The sequence below is a fragment of the Natator depressus genome, chromosome 14, assembly GCF_965152275.1.
Source record: "Natator depressus isolate rNatDep1 chromosome 14, rNatDep2.hap1, whole genome shotgun sequence".
NCBI lineage: Eukaryota > Metazoa > Chordata > Testudines > Cheloniidae > Natator > Natator depressus.
This window is the reverse complement of record NC_134247.1, coordinates 23,524,054-23,541,136: the sequence shown is the minus strand read 5'-3', so window position 1 is coordinate 23,541,136 and position 17,083 is coordinate 23,524,054. Positions and strand designations below refer to the sequence as shown.

General features: G+C 46.5%; 1 protein-coding gene across 4 annotated transcripts in view; it reads left to right on the top strand.

Annotated features, from left to right (window-relative positions):
* The window catches only part of NDEL1 (nudE neurodevelopment protein 1 like 1), a 44,319-nt gene that overhangs the window by 3,287 nt on the left and 23,949 nt on the right, over window positions 1-17,083 (top strand). For 3 of the 4 annotated variants that reach the window (XM_074971958.1, XM_074971954.1, XM_074971957.1), the window contains exons 2-4: window positions 3,313-3,424; window positions 15,417-15,514; window positions 16,821-16,974. In XM_074971958.1, coding sequence (XP_074828059.1) covers window positions 15,429-15,514; window positions 16,821-16,974 — 240 coding nt within the window. In that variant the 5' untranslated portion in view covers window positions 3,313-3,424; window positions 15,417-15,428. The remainder of the gene's footprint in view (window positions 1-3,312; window positions 3,425-15,416; window positions 15,515-16,820; window positions 16,975-17,083) is intronic. The other variant, XM_074971956.1, reaches the window with a different exon arrangement.

Genomic DNA, 17,083 nt, shown 5'->3' with positions numbered 1-17,083 from the left:
TCGGGAAGGGGAGATTTGGGGAGAGATCAGTCCCAGAAAGGAAATCATGGTTAGGTAACAAACTTTCCCTTCTGAATCCTGAGCTCTTTCCCAGTCCAAGATATGTAGTGACCAGTTTAAAAAAAAAAAAAGTCAGGGAGAGAGATGAATAAAACAGAAGAAGGTTCTCTCTTCCCTAGAATTAATCTAATTATTATTAATCTAATGTTGGAATTACCACTTGGATCACCTTCCTGCAGAAGGATGCTGCTGTGAAGGATAGGAGGTCGAGCCTGTAGTGCTTGAATAAAGGGTTTGAAAATGAGTGACCTGGTTGCCACTTTACAGAGTTCTTCTGGTGACCGTCAGTCTTTCTGCCCAGAAGGCTGCTGGAGAACATGTGGAGTAGGCACTATGCCTTCTGAGATCAGTCTGGCCCTGCATACGTTTTGCTGATGCTGCACTCGATCCCCCTAGCTGGTCTTCTCACATCTAATATCCCACAGTTTATGGTTTTTCTTCTGGTTGGTTAGGCTTTGGGGAAAACTCAGGAAGAATGATCTCCTGGCATGTGTGGAAGGAAGAATTTTCCTGGGTAGTGAATGAGTATAAAAGAACTACCTTATGCTCTTAGGATGCCCAGTAAGGCTCTGGTCTTTTAAGAGCAGATATTTTAGAGACTCTTCTAGCTAGTGGGATTGCAACCGGGAGCTATATCTTCAAGGACTGGAAATGCAGGCACCTAGATGCCATTGTTTGAATGTATGGTTGTGAGAGCTTGTTACTCTGGTGCAGGTTCCAGGCCAGGCAGATAGGCCTGACTGTTGGTTTGGACAAATATCCTGCCTCCACCCAAGGGAGCCCTAATATCTGCTACAGACTTGGATCAGCTTGTGTTCAGGACACTTCAGCTCTGAGATGTGAGATGCAGTGAGGGGAGGTCTCGGCTGTTCTGTAAGAAATCCAGCAGAACTGGGATGTTTGGTTTCCTGGGTCTTGACACTAGTAAGAGTTTTGTCCATATCCTGTGAGGTTCAGGAGGTTAGAGAGTTTGGAGCATATCTGTTACACTGGAAGAATATTCCATCTGTTGCTGCTCAGTAACCAATTGTCAGACTTGTGTAACCTGGTTTGGGATGCAAAAGCCGACCTGGGGACAAGGAGGGCACATAAGAGATATGTCCATTTGTGAACCAGAGCATTTATTCCCAGTGATGTCTGCTCTGGTGAACATGAGCTTAGTTTTTGCATTTTGACTGCATGAAGATGGGTCCACATGGGAGCAGTCTGGCCCCTTGGATATCAGCTGGAATACTTCTTTGTTCGGGAACCATTCTCAGTTACCTGTCAGTTCATGGCTTTGCCAGTCTGCTTTAGTGTTCAGTGTCCCTTCTGTGTGAGGTGCCTTGATGGAGGCTAGGTGACCTCTAATCAGAAGAGAATCTGCATCACTTTGGACTTGAGCTTTTTGTGTCCTCTTGCTAATTTATGTATCCCATGGTCATCCCGTGTGATTGAATCAGGATGTGCTCCTTCCTCAGCCGTCCTGGAAATCTTGAAGGGCCAGTCTGACCACTTTCATTTTTAATCTTGACCATGATGGAGAAGGAGCTTGGCAGGTAGTTTTGTTTGGGAAGCAAAGCCTTGGGGATGTTGGACCTCCAAAGAGGAAGGGGGCTCACTGCTGCCTCCAAGAAACGTTAAAAATTGGAATGTCAGTGGTTAGGCAAGGTGGGAGTCCTAGAGTCTGCTTTTTTTGCACTGCTGGAGGCAGAAAATCTGGGGTTTGGGTGGGGAACGAGTATGGCCTAGTGCTGGAGCCCCACTGACAAGTCTGAACTGCTTCCATTATTTACCAGGAGAAAGGTGCAGCCCAAATGCCTTGGACCAGTGGTCTCCAACTTTGTTACGCACAAGATTGCTTTTTGAATTTAAGTGCAACCCAGGATCTACCCCACCGCTTCCGTAAGGCCCCGCCCTGCTCAGGCCATCCTCCCCTGTCCGTCACTCACTCTCCCCGACTCTCACTCGCTTTCACCAGGCTGGGGCAGGGGGTTGCTGTTTGGGACAGGGTGCGGGCTTTGGGCTGGGGCCCAGGGGTTTGGAGTGTGGGAGGGGGCTCTGGGCTGAGCCTGGGGCAGGAGGTTGGGATTCAGGAGGAGGGGCGGGGTGCAAGCTCTTGGAGGGAGTTTTGGGTGGTGGAGGGGGCTCTGTGCTGGGGCAGAGTGTTGGAGTGCAGGAGGCGGTATGGGGGCCTGGCTCTGGGAGGGGACTCGGAGCTGGGGGTTGGGGTGCGGGCTCCCACCGGGCGGCACTTACCTCAGGCGGCTCCCAGGCAGCTGCGCAGTGAGGCTAAGGGTATGTCTACACAGCTGAAGTTAAAGCGCTGCCGTGGCAGTGCTTTGATATGGCTGTGTAGTTGCAGCTCCAGCACTGCGGGAGAGCTCTCCCAGTGCTGTAATAAACCACCTCCACGAGGTGGAGCTACCAGCACTGGGAACGCAGCTGCCAGCGCTGTAACACTATCTACGCTGCCACTTTACAGCGCTGAAACTTGCATCGCTCAGGGAGTTGTTTTTTCACACCTCTGAGCAAAGAAAGTTTCAGCGCTGTAAGTGGCAGTGTAGACAAGGCCTAAGGCAGGCTCCCTGCCTGCTCTGGCCCTATGTTGCTCCTGGAAGGGGCCAATGCACCCCTGGGGGAGGGCACGTGGTTCCGCGCACTGCCCCCTCTGCAGGCACCACCTCCGCAGCTCCCATTGGCCACAGTTCTCCATTCCCGGCCAATGGGAACTGTGGGGGCGGTGCTTGCAGGCAGGAGCAGCACGCAGAGACCCCTGCCTCCTGCCCCCGGGGTCACGCTGGCCGCTTCCAGGAGCAGCATGGGGCCGGGGCAGGCAGGGAGCCCGCCGGACTTTTAGCGGCCGGAGATTGCGATCGACTGGGAGAGTCTCCAGGATCGACCAGTTGATCGCAATCGACCGGTTGGTGACCACTGCCTTGGACTAATGGCGAGACGAGGCTCCAAACTGGACTACTTTCTGTCCATCATTGCAACGAGGGTTTGAGGGGCAGCTGTCTTATTGTTTGGACAACTTGTGTTAAATGCCTGGAGAATGCCTCATCACTGTGTCAATGGAAAGCAGTGTGTGATATCAGTGAGACAGAAAGTGTGTCCTCGGCTTCTGCAAGCCAGAAACGGACTGTGTTATAAACCTGAATTCTGATCCCATTGAGCAGCCCAGTGCCTGCTGGGCTAGCACATCTGAAGATGCTGGATTTAATCTGGTGAGCTGGAGTAGTCACTCTTACCTGTGTTTGTCTCTGTGCACAGGGAACTGAATCCAGTTCTGATCTGATTGGACACAGGAAGTGTTGCTGGAATCACGGTTCACTGTTGATGTGCATACCCTCAAAATTCAGGTTTCACATTTGGGTGCTTAAAGGTAGGTTCCAAAACAAATGATCTGTGAAAATCAGGTCACTTTAATTTGATGACAACATATGGATTTTTAGGGGCCTAAGTTAAGGCACCCAAGTTTCAGAAAGGTTGGTTTTTAATAAATACAACAGGGTTGCATCATGTAATTGATGGGGAGGGCTGATGCTGGAGTTTGGCTGGTTTTCATTCTCCGTGTGGAAAAAGCAGAGGAAACTTTGCAGCTCTGAGGATACAGTAACTCTGGAGGACCGCCCTAACTTACATAGCTTATAAAATGTGCACTGCGCTATTAATACCTGAGTGCATATACACTTCATATGTGGCATCAACTGACACTGAGTTTCATACGTATAAGTAACTTATTTTGAAATGACACTTCCAGCAGAACCCAATTCACTGAGCAGCCTTCTCTCACAAATTGAGATGGCTGTGTGGGCTGAACATTACGAGCTATTAAATATATATTTGTAAAAGGCAATTTCCCTTTATTACAGTCATTCCCTTGACATTGGTGTCTGACAGGAATAGGCACACTGATAACAGGTTCTTTATCAAAGTGCAGTATTTTGGGATTTATTTTTTTTAAACTGCCACACTTGTATCCTGGCCTGTTAGCTAAATGGGAACCTCTCCAGAACTTAAAATTCATCCACTGAAAGCAGCTGCTAATTTATGTGCACTCAGCATCGTTGCACCTGTTTAAAGGAGACAGATTTTCTTATTACTCCCATTACATTTTACCTCTTGACACCACTTTTTAAAATTGTATTTAAGGATCATTCTGCAAACATTCTTCACCTTAATTCTCTACCACGGCATGTTCAGTTCAGACATCTGGTGGTTGGTAGTAGGGGAAGAAAGCTTTTGTTAGCAAGTGAGTTCATTGATTGGACATAGACAGTTCTCTAAGGCCACAATATGCAGTCTTTACTCAGGTAAAGGCCTGAGTGGACTTTGGGATGTGGACTTACAATTGTGTAAGCCAAGGGTTCTCAAACTTACTTAGTAAGCTGGAGCACATCTTGGTAGTTGTCTCTTGGATGCTCTTCTTTCCATTCACAGTTGAGGGAACCACCTCTTCTCCCATTCCTGATCACTTAATGTGCCCATGGCAGTTGCTTCCATAGTGAAGTGACATTAGGGAAATGTTTAGTGTATTTTTGGTGTCATTAGTGCAATAAGTCTTTTGCCCAGTTTTTGTTAAAATCAATCAGCCTGGTTACCCTGACTCAACTTTTCCTCTCTCTTGCCCATGGTTCTCTGCTCTCTGGTACCTTTCCCTGATGCTTGGTTCTCTTCTCCCCTGGGCATACCGCCCTTGTTCCTATCTCCTACTGGTCCCTAGCAGCTGCAGTTTCACTGATGGCTCCAGTCCCTGAAGGTGGCTCCTTCACCTCCTCCATCTATGTAGCAGTGGGCCCCAGGGGGACAGCTAGGCTGGCTGATGGATTCCAATTGCCTTTTGCACTTCCTTCCACTTAAGAGCCTGGATGCTCATAGAAGCAGTTGGAGACAATGAAAGCCAACAGCATGTGATCTCTCAGCACTCTGCAGATTCCCAGGGTTCCCCTACGCTGCGGCTGGGAGCATACCTCCCAGCCTGGGTACACAGGCATACACTAGTTCAAGTTGAGCTAGCATGCTAAAAATAGAAGTGTTGATGCTATGGCATAGGCAGCGGCATGGGCTAGCCATCTGAGTTTGGACCCAGGGGTTTGCGTGGGCTTGTACTGGGGGTGCGATCAGGGAGGGGTAAGCCTGAGCCGTAACATCCACACTGCTACTTTTAGAGCACTCGCTCATGCAGAGCTAGTGCATGTCTGTCTACCTGGGCAGGGAGGCATCATTCCAGCTGAAGGTTATAGAGACCCCTAGGAGCCCACAGGCCAGAGTTTGGGAAACATTGGCATTAGCAGTAATTGTGAGGAAGTGCTGATTAGTGTCTGTTCGGCAAACTCTGCTGACGACAAAGCCAGTTGTAAGAAGCGGATTATTCATCGTTCCTGCATGGGCTGCTTTCTCCCTGGACATTTCTGCAGAAGTGCAATCACTGTTTGAATAGTTACTCTATACAGATTTCGCGTCAACTAGTTGATAGATCAGACGTCTTTTAAATAATTATTTTTTCTTTATTTTGTGGTTCTTCTGGTGGCCATCAAACCTGCCTCTCAGCTTACCTGGTGGTTTGATCTGCTGCTTAGTGGTCCTAGTGTGACGTGTGGGTGTCACAAATTGCACCAGATATGCTAGTCAGGAGTAACAGAGCAACTCAGGAGGATTTTCTAGGGTTACAGCTTGACTTTCAATCATCTTTCCCTTCTGAGGTGTGGCTAGACAAGCTATCCTCACCTGCCCGTGTACCTCAAGAGGGCCTGTTCAGTGGCAGTTAATAGGAATTTTAAATTCCGAATTAAATTGACAAGCTAATCAGGTCATGGGAGGTGGAGAGAACTGTGCTGGGAGTGTGACAGCTAAGCACAGAAAAGAGCTGATTAAACATGAAAATCTGCAGCTGTGAGTTCCCAAATTGCTTGGGAAGCTTGGCTGCATTTGGACTAGGGAATGGGGGTGGGACACCATAAAGGAGTCTTAGTCCAGGAGCAGCTTGCTGCCAGGGCCAGTGGTTTGTTGGATTGGGGTGTAACTAGTAGGCAGGAATTGTACTGGGGCAAAAAAGGGTCAGAAAGGGATTGTTGTTTTCAGTGTTTGGTGCATTGATGATATACTGTGACTACATACGCAGACATTCTGAACTGATAGTACTAATTAACCACACCCATCATATCATTGGCTCAGTCGTAATTAAGCATTGTATTCCTGGAGCTAACACATGTTGGGTCTGCCATCCATATGAGCCTCTGCCATGGTTTGAGGCTTGGCTATAACAAAGGCCTTTTCTTTGCTGCTAAAAAAGGTGTCTTTTTGCCTTGGGGTGACATGCATGAGCTATCCTAAGATAAAAACACAGGGAACACAAGGCGCTTTAGTTTTACCGGGAGGTCAACTTGACGAAGTCTTGCACAACATTTCCACCTGAGTTGACCTTGGTGAGCTTACCTCGTGGTAGCTGCACTAGGATTGCTGTGCCGGTAGAGCTGTGTTGGTATACTACGCTGGCAAAGCAAAACTAATCACTTTAGCTGGCATAGCTTATCCTACCACTCCTGGGTGAAATAAGCTATGCAGGACTGGCAAAAGGACACCCCTGACCAATATGCCCGCAGAAATATGTAGCGTAGACCTGGCATCAGTGTAGTTTTAACAAGGCCTGTGTGTATCATATAGACTATGTGACATATACCGTACCAGAAGTTCTGGGAGGTCAGTGCATAAACTTCCCCTATTTCCATTCCCCAGCATCACTGAACTCCACTGATTGTGTATGGAGTCTTTTGTCTGCTTAGATGTTGGAAACAATTGCCAGCTCAATTTAATCTCTGTGACTCCACAGTAAACAGTTCAATATTGGCTGCATGGCAAACTACGTTCTCCTCTCTCTCTGATCGTTTTGCAGCATCCCTTTCCCAAGTTCCAAGTGCAGGATTAACTGCCCAGTCAGGAACTGGAAACAAACCACTTTTTATTAGGGAAGCAGAGGGAGAGCAGCATTGTTACCACCAACTGGAGCTCTGGGTTGGCTCAACAAATTGACGCTAACCCCCTTGGCTTCTTCAGAGACAGGTTTTCCAGAGAGATGGACAGAAACTAGCAGGGAGGAGCATATCTTTTTATAGTCTCTGTGCTGGGATGTGTGCTCCCCCACACCCCAGCCTGGCTGCTTTGAATGGGTCTGGCCCTCAAGGATTCCAGGGATGTGGATCTAGGTTGTTCTCGAAGGTCTGTACGTTTCTGGGGCTTTTGTTTCCTGTGCCTGCAGGTTTGATGCCTGAGTGAGCCTTTTATCTTTCTCTTTGAAGGTGCTTTGGCATGTGCCATTTGGCAGCTGGTAGAGGTAGATTCTGTGCTGTGCTTCAGTTAGCTTGAGACTCTGGTATGGTGAAACATGTGAATGCCTGGAAAGTCTCTTATCACACATCAAGCCACAATTGCTAATAGAGCATGCATTGGTAATTGTAACTTGATTTGTGATAAGAGACTTCTTGCATCAGCTTGCTCCTCCTGGTTTCAGATATGTAATGTCTGGGTTTATATTCTTGTACTGCCAAGGCTGCAAGTTACATGTGCCACAACTGGATATCAGATTTGACAATTGTTTGATTTGTCATAGACTGGCACCTCCCTCGCTGGGAGGCTCCAGGGAGATGTATCAGGCTAAGAGACCATGGCTTCCACTGTGCTTCATTTGGATAGCTTAAAGGCTTTTATATTGTGATCTTTTCCACAGGCTGGATTTAGTTGGGCCAGGCAGTCTGCAGCACCTAAACTTAAAGAGCAGGATTGGTTAGCATTGGTGGAGAAAGGGCCATTATGCTGACACAGCAACTTTGGGACAGTGGTGTCCTTTCTGCTGGAGCCCATATGCTGCTGTTGTAAGATGCATAAGACATCTGGTGTGGTTTATCAGAGAATATTAAGTGCAAAAATAGTATTTCAATAATAGGTGCACTTACTAAAGCGACAGTGGAAGTGGGCAGCCTTCCAATCTGTGTATGAAAATGCTTCCAGCTCCCATTTCACGACAAGAAAAGCAATAATAAATCAACCAAAGAAATATAATCTGTATCTCAAACATTTTAATAAGTAACTTTAAAAAAAAATCAATGTGGATGTGTTAGCTCTTGCCAGCTGTTTGCTTCCTGGTCATGTCCTGAGAACTAAGATAGGGAAGCAATCAAGAATCCAACAGTCTAAAGTTAGTTATTGTACAGTCTGTAGTTAGTATTCCTGCCTGTGACCACAGCAGGTATTGCCAATGAAAGAAGGTAAAGAGTGGGTAGGAACAGAGCCCTGTGTGCTTTCTTACCTTTTTACCAGTGTCTGGGTGGAAACGGCAGATGGCCCGATTCATGACCCAGAGAGCACTAGCTTTCTGAACTGGAGAGCATTTTTAGTGCAGGAAGGGAATGACTCTCTAGCAACATCCTGGGATCTCTGGGAAATCTAAGTTTCAGGAAGATCAGGAATCTGGCAGCCAGAATGGGTGATGACATGGTGTTTGTTTATCCCAAAGGCCCTGGATTTGCTTCTTGCCATGTGTTATCTTGGTCAAATATGCATCTGATCCACCAGGTTACCAGCCGATAGTAGGGACACCTTAAAGAGTGGGGGAGCAAGTCAAGCGTCCTTTGGGCAGATTTTAGAGAAGGGAAGTCTGTCATCACCCTGGATGGTAGCATCGGTTAACTAGTCAGGCTGCTCTCCAGCACGTCTGGTGAGACCTGGATAACAGAAGGCCGTGTATCTTAGGCTATGGTGGCAGAGCTTAGCCATGCCGACTATTTACCTATGGGATTCAGGTGGGTTTGTACTTGGCATGGCTAAGCCATGCTTCCACTGTAGCTACGTGTGTGACTGCAGCTACGCTGCTATTTATACTTGCACAAGCTCAGTGGGAACTACAGCGAGTATGTATACGCAAGCTGGAAATCATGTGCTTAGTGCACAGTGAGACGTAGCCTTGCTTTGCCTCCTCCGTATTTCATTTTCTGGGTCTTGGAATAATTTGGGGGATAGAAATGGTCGGTGGGAGGGAAGCCAGTGAGGTTCTAGTATGGAGGTAGCCTAGGAGCAGGTGCTTAACACACACAGAAATGACCTGTTTCGTGGGTATTAAATACACTAGTTAGTTTTATTTTCCACATGAAATGATAATCTGTCTTTAGATGGGAGGATGAGGAGTGGCTCAAATAAGGGAGGCTACAGGAATGACAGATGTTGCATGCAGCCTCACCTTGGCTGAGTCATGCCTGCGTCTGACAGATACTTGAGGGGTCTGACTTTCTCACATACTGTGGCCACATTTGTATAGCTTATCCTAGGTCACTGAATTGAATTGACATGTGAGGGTGGAGTCTGTGCTCACAGAAAGTTGGCATTGTATTCTAAATCCCGTGTTGTGTTCCATGCTCAGAGTTGTTTCAGGTTGATATTCAGTCCGAGCACTAACAGCAGCACAGGGTCACATGGAGGAGGGCTAGGGAAGCGTTTTAAAGGTACTCTGTTATGCAGTGAGCTGCCCTAAGTTCTAATGGCTTAGTTGAAGAGCAGCTTCACAGGGATTCATTTTATTAGCGCTGTCACACACCTACCATTAGGAGACAGTATTCCCAGGCTCTTCCCAGCATCAAACCTGTTCACTCAGGCTGTGCAGTGGGTTCACCATTTGACTCTGAAATATTCTAATATTACTAAACCTCTCAGAGGCAGGGGGCCAGTTGGTCCCATGCAAAGAGAAGTGTCTTCAGATAACTTCTACACACAGACCATGAGCTGGTAGGTTTTAACATGGTCACAACTGTTAAAACTAGCACACTTGTCTCAGTCTGAGATTCCGTCCTACTCGCTGTTTAGCCCTGTTCACTTATATAATAAGGGCTTGGAAGGAACTAGCACATTTTCAAATTGGTTCTTGATTTAGAAATATTTTCAATTCTGGAGTTTTGGCCAGTTATTTGGGTTCTCCCAGGGGCAGCTAATGAATGCTGAACTGTGGTGCTGCCCTGTGTATTCATACAGTGAATCCTGCTTTGATGTCCCAGCTCAAAAATACCCTCTGTGGGGAAAAGCCCTGGGAGAAGCCAATGCATTGTCTCAGCTGTACTCTAAAAACCTCAGTGTTACGTGTTAAAGGCTTGATACTGCAGACGCTCCATGTGCAAAACTCCAGTTGAAGTCCATGACTAAGGGCTTGCCATAGCGGGCTCTGAACACCCCTACGTAACTACAAGGGCCAGGAATTAACCATAGATAGAGCAGAGCACTGATTCTTTGTTAACTTAAGTTATCATGATTGCACTGGCTTATATATGCCTTACAACAAACTAGCCTCTTCTTCTTCTTTATGTGTATCATGGTAGTGCCTATAAGACACTGTACAAATACATAGTAAGATCGTCCCCGCTTTGAAGAGTGTACACTCTCTAAATAGACAAGAAAAAGGGTGGGAGAGACAAAAGGATTGGTCCAAGGTCACACAGCAGCAGGTCAGGGACAGCTGGGAATAGAAACCTGTTCTTCTAACTTTCAGTCTCTCCGCGGAACTATCCTGCTATTTTTAGGTGGTGGTTTTTTGTTTTGTTTAAAACCATCTAATAGTTAAGTGTCAAATAAAGGAAGGCACAAGCTATGCCTAACTTATGAAAATAGATTCTCTGTTCAAATGTAGAATCAATAAAAGCCACCAGTGCTGAACCAGATCTAACTCGCTGGGATATAAGTGAAGTTCCCTGAGCTTTTTGGTTTCTTTTTGTGCCATCTGGAATTGGAAAAATGGATAGTTTACAAAATGACAGTTTTTAGGCATTTCAAAAGCCTTATAAGCGACCCTAAAAATGCAGAGCTTTTAAAAACTTTCCCTATCACTCTGTGACCTCCCAAATGTCGGGAAGTTGCTGAGACGGTGGTGTGCCAACCACAGCAGCCTCTGAAACAAACAATAATAATTATAATACTTGGCAGTGGTGAGCAGTTCATTTCTGGGTGAAATTCAGGAATGAAACCAAGAAAGAGCTCTTCAGTGGGCTCAGAATAGCCTTCCTACCACTGAGCCCCAATACGGTCTGCGGATGAAGAACACCCTGTATCAGACCCACCGCCAAATGTCATGGCGCTAGGTTCGTTTCTTCTCCGAGCCTTCCCACCCAAAGGTCCTGCAGGGGATTATAGGCTGACTCAGCCTCCCATCATGCCTTGAAGCAAATTTATCCCAGATGCTGTGGTCTCTCTAGATAATAAGGTAGCTTGGCCAGATGCTGCTTATGTCTCTGAAGGCTGGGGTATCCTGGGGCAGGGGAAAGAGTGAGTTTGTGTGTAAATACATGCTGTACAGTAAAATGGTGAAGTTTCGTGAGAGGAAAGAATCCACCCTCCCCACAATCTACAAAGCCATAAAAGCTTCAAGGTCTCTGCTAGCCTCACTCATGTGTTCCATTCCCGACCCCTGCAATTGGCAGGGATGACTCAGGTGTTTGATCCCAAGGGTGTAGCTCATTTGAATGGGCAGGGAGGAGTCTTTGGATGGACGTACTTCTATAAGATGACGTAAGATGCCTCGTCCAGGCTCTCCACCGTGTCCAAACTGGAATCTTCTGGCATGCCTCTTGCTGGCTGTTTAGTAGATTAACTACTTTGGAGCTGCAGAGGCTGAGCGTTGTGCATCCTGTATCTCGGGGGGAAGGTGTTTGCTCTTGATCTCAAGCATGTCATGTGTGCCAAGCCGCAGCGATGGGTTCCCTAGAGCTACAGGTCTGAACACGTGCTCGGTTCTGTCAACAAACATGGTTCACTGATTCAGACAGGTTTTGAGCAGAGTTGGACTGAATTCCTGTAGGTTGCACTTACGTGCCCTTAATGATGTTGAGTCAAGGGGACTGTGGGTGTATGAGGCCATTGCATGGAAGCTTAAGCTTTTGTAGCTTACCAAGGCAATTTATCATTGTGAAGAGGTATAACAGGTATAACCAGTGCAAGGAAATGTACTGTAGAACTGGGACATATTCCCTGTACGTTTATTTTCGCAGACTTAAAAATAGCTGTGAAAATAGATTTACAGCCAGTGGTTTCTGCTGAGAACTCCTGTGCTGCTACTGCCTAGGAACAGGCGGCTGCTCCAGAGCTGTCTAGCACTCACGAAGTGTGTTCACGCTGCTCTGCCTAGCCAAAGGCAGCTCCCCTCCCCCCGGCGAAAGAAATGAATCTACAACTAGCGCTGTCCTGTGAAAATTAACAGGCAAAAATCCGCTGCTCTGGTGCTGATCGGACTGTGCGGAGGGGAATTCTAGTGAAGCTCCATGAGATCCACATGTAAACTCGTCCTCAGTCCATTGAAATATGGACAGCTAAAGGCTACTTGGACTGGAAGCTCTTTGGGAGTTGGACCGTGTTTTTGTTCTGTGTCGGTCCGGCACCTAGCACAGTGGGGCCCTGGTCCATGACGGGCTCCTGAGTGCTATCACAAAGCAGATAAATAGTGATAAACTCACGATTCTAAAACAAGGTGCATCTGAAATGACTCTAGGGGCAGGGGGAGAGGAGTTTTTGAGGCGCTTAATGCCCTTTGGATGAATATGGTCTCTTGACCTGAATTGTAGCAGCTGTAGGCTGAGCTGGAGAGATACAGCGGCAGCTTTCCTTTGCATTATTCATGGATTAAGTACTGCTGTCTAAGGTGCTCATGTTTTCCCCCTCTGTTGAATGCAGTGCAGTTGTGGTGTTCCACATTTACTGAGCCCGGCCAGACCTCTAAAATGTGGGTCACAGAGATGCAAGAGATGTCAGTTTGGCGAGTCTAGGCCTGGAGGGGTGGAAATGGGCACTGATGCTTGTTAGAGCCCAAAATGAGGAGCTGTGTATGGCTGATTGAGCTGATAGGAGCAGTGTGCTATGAGGGTTGTTTAAATCAGGGCTTCTCACAACAATTTTTTCTGGTGGCCTCTGACAATTTTTCCTAAAATACTTAATTAACTTTAGGAAAAACCAATAACTATCCACATAGACATGTTGAAATCATTGTAATTTATTGATGTAGGATTTTTTCCCCCAGACTCAATAATAAATAGTCATGTACAGTTGTCTGTATTCTTTACTGGACCTAAACAGAATAGAAACACAAATAAGGTGCTTTGTACGGTCTTGTCTTTTTTTTGCTTTTTTTTTGGTTGCTTTTTTTTTCTTCAAGATGTGCTAGTTACTAAGTCTGCTGTGAAAAGTGACATTAACAAACGTACAAATATCACTTTTCACAGCAGACTTACTCAGCCCCGGCAAGCCTGGGATGGGGAGGTGAATATGGAAGCAGTGGGGGCCAGGGGCACTGGAGGAGGGGGGGTGAGCTTGGGGCCAGAGCCCGCCACCATATGGTGAGGGAACGGAGCCTGAAACCTTGTGGCTGGAGCCTGACACCACCAGCCCTGGGAAGGTGGGGAACCCACTGCCTGCCTGCTCCTCCAGCTTTTGTGTCTCCAGAGGTGGGCAGGGCCCAACCACTGCTGGTGGCTCTGGGGGAGGGGGCTGCTGCTTTAGCCCTCCCCCTCACCCCCCATCATAGCCCAGGAGGCTGTGGCTCACGAAAAGTCCTTGGTGGCTGCATTTGGCCAGGGTGGCTGCATTTGAGAAACACTAGTTTAAAGTGTCTGTCCTGAAAGTGGGGGAGAAGCCAGCCCATTCCTACCCTCCTTCATGGGATTTAACAATGAAACCTGGGTCACAGGGCTTGAGCAATGGACCAGATGCTAGTATAAAAGACAGGCCTTTCTCGGAGGGAGTTCAGAGACAGTATCTTGGTAAGAAGCCCAATGCAGCATGCTGGTTAAGGGTTGGGGAACAATTTCCAATGGGGCGTGCTGTGTGGGTTCTTCCACTACATTTTTCACATCAGCCGAGCAAGAGGGTTCTGTTAAGTGTGGAGCCCAAGCCTCCCCCCATCCTGTGAAGCAAACGTCCCTCTGTTACTCATAGCTTTTCCCAGCAACAGAATAAAAATTACAAGATGCGTCACTTTTGCTGCTTCTGCTATTAGCTGAACAACTGTGAAACTCACTAGAATCTAGCCACTAAAGTCTAGACTAAATCTGGTCTACACCAAAAATTTATCTCCACCTAGTCGTGTGTCTTGGGTTTGAAAAATTCACAACCCTAGGGGAGACAGTTAAGCTGACCTCAGCCCTTTGTAGACACCACTGGGTTGATGGAAGAATTCTTCTCTTGACTTAGCTATTCCCTCTCGAGGGGGTGGATTTACTAGAGTGATGGAAAAATCCCTTCCATCGCTGTAGTAAGTGTCTGCACTACAAATGCTACAGTGGCACAGCTGGTAATGTTGACATACCCGGAGCTGCTCAGAACTGTACTCATCCTCGCTGTTGTAGTGAAGGGGGAGAGAGACAGATTGTGCTCTTGAGTAGCTCTGTGGTACAAGGTGCACAGATATGACAGTAACTAGCGCCATGTAAGAGGGAGGTAGATGCTGCTGCTCAGAATCAGACTTCAGTGAAATTGAAGAGTCTGGTAAATTTCTCTGTGCTACTGCCAGATAGTTTCCATTAAGAAGTCCATTTTTCATGCCCTGCTGAGTCAATTTCCAGCATAACCTTAGATAGCTAACTTCCCTCCACCAATAGAGCCTGATCCAGATGCCCTGGCAAGGGGAGCTTTGCCCTCTGAATGTCTTTAGACAAAAAACTACTACAGAAAATTCTTTCCTGGGTATTTGGCTGGTGAATCTTGCCCATATGCTCAGGGTTTAGCTGATCGCCATATTTGGGGTCAGGAAAGAATTTTCCTCCAGGGTAGATTGGAAGAGGCCCTGGAGGTTTTTCGCCTTCCTCTGTAGCATGGGGCACGGGTCACTTGCTGGAGGATTCTCTGCTCCTTGAAGTCTTTAAACCACGATTTGAGGACTTCAGTATCTCAGACATAGGTGAGAGGTGAAAGGTACCTGTCCTTTTAAAAACACTTATATTAAGTGCATTAATATTAAAATTGGATGACTGCGAATTTTAAAACCAAGCCTTGTGGAAAGAGGTCCTAGATAAGTGTGTGAAGCTACTAACACTTCAGAGCTAGGTTCAAAATATGACTAGAGTTTCCTCAATTTCTGGTCTCCATGTGTTCAGATCACAAACCACCACAAAACTATCCTGTGAGCTGGAAGAGTGGGCAGGTTGCTGCCTGGTGCTAGTCTGTCTGTACTGTGCCTATCCGTTGTCAGGGATTACTGGTGTCCCTTTCATGAATGCTGAATTCACTTGTAGTTCTCGGCAAGGCATAAAAACTCAAGAAAGGCCAGAGTGATGGGGTCTCTCCAGTATTTTGTGGCAATCCCAGGGATGTCCTGTTTGTCTTTGTCCTTATCTTATTCATGTGTTTGCATTTTGCAGGTTTCATTGATCATGGACTGTGAAGAACTCCCAGATTTTTCGAGTCCAAAAGAAGAAACTGCTTATTGGAAAGAGCTTTCCTTGAAGTATAAACAAAGGTATCATTTTGGATTCATAGACCTGTGCTTACTGTTAGCTCTACCAGAATGTGACTAATCAACCTGCCTCTCAGTGGGGGTTTTGCTTTGATAAATGTCAGGTGTGTCCAAATGAATTTCTTCATTTTCATCTTTAGAAATGCCAGGTCAGTCAGTAAGAGCCCACTGCTGGAAGCAGAGCATCTTCTGCGTGGGCATTACCAACTTGAGAGCTCCAGGTTGTGGACTGCAGCCTCCTGGGGTAGATTGTATGAGTTCCTTTTGGCTACCATTGGCATTAGCAGGGCTGGCTTTGCAGATTGGTATCTAAATACCTGGAGCAATACTCTGCTTGGTTCTGTGTTTCGGGGACCTCTGCCTGCTTTCCTCTGGAGTGTTGTCCTTCTGTTCTGTGTTACTGTTGTGGATTGCGCAGGTGCAGCAAACAAAACTTCCTGCAGTCCCAATATGCACATCAGGATGCTAATGAATTCATGTTGCTTCCCGACCACTGAATGTGTCAGACTGGTGAAAGAAACGCAGAACTGGCGTATTTCAGATGGCGCATCTGAAGGGACCTGGCGTCTCCTGAGCTGTTCTTGAATGTCAGAAAAAATTCAGGGCCTTTAGGGGTTAAGGAAAGATTTGGTTTCTGTACCCTTATAATTCACTTTCCTATAAACTTTGCTGCTTGATGAGAGCTGAGCTGTTAAGCACAGGGCAGATACAGACATGTCAGTGACGTGTGGGCAGTGGCTCCTTTTAGCAATTTAATACCTTGCAGTGGTGTAAGGTAAGTATTATGCTGGCTCCCTGACTAAGTGGTTAATAACCTTAGGTTCTAGAAAAGGGTTGGGGTTTAATGTTACTTTGGTGTGACCGTATGGTATAACAATATTGTTCTCTGTTGTTAGACTGCATTCAGTCATATGTTTTTCAATCAAAACCAGGTTAAAAATTCACTGGCTAATACCAGACCTGCCCATGAAATGATTTAACAAATGCTAGCTGTGAAAGTTAATGAATAGAGAATTTTTGTCAAACTCCTAGACATCCTGTTGTTGACCTTTGTGCATGGAATTGTATTTAAACATGTTTTTAATACAGCAGTTTGTGTGTTGCACAAAAATGAATTTCCTTTCATAGCTGAACTTCATGGAACTCTTACCTTACTGCAGTTCCCTTCTTCTCTTTAAAGAGATGCTGTTTATATGAGTCCTGTCATATGCTAGAGATTCTTCCTGGGTTTATCTTTAGACGAGATCCGTGGGTTTTGTTACAACTTGATAAACTAAACCCTTGACTGATACGAATCCTCTGCTTACAGTTTCCAGGAAGCACGTGAAGAGCTGGCTGAATTCCAGGAGGGGAGCAGAGAATTGGAAGCTGAATTGGAGGCCCAGCTAGTGCAGGCTGAACAGAGGAATAGGGACTTGCAAGCAGATAACCAAAGACTGAAATATGAAGTGGAAACATTAAAGGTACGGCAGTGTCTGTAGTGGAATGGCCTGTTCTTGCAGGTAGTCAAAAGTGTGGTTCTAAATTATCATTCAAAATCTGTCTGGTCTGTACAGGTTTTTTGGTAATTCA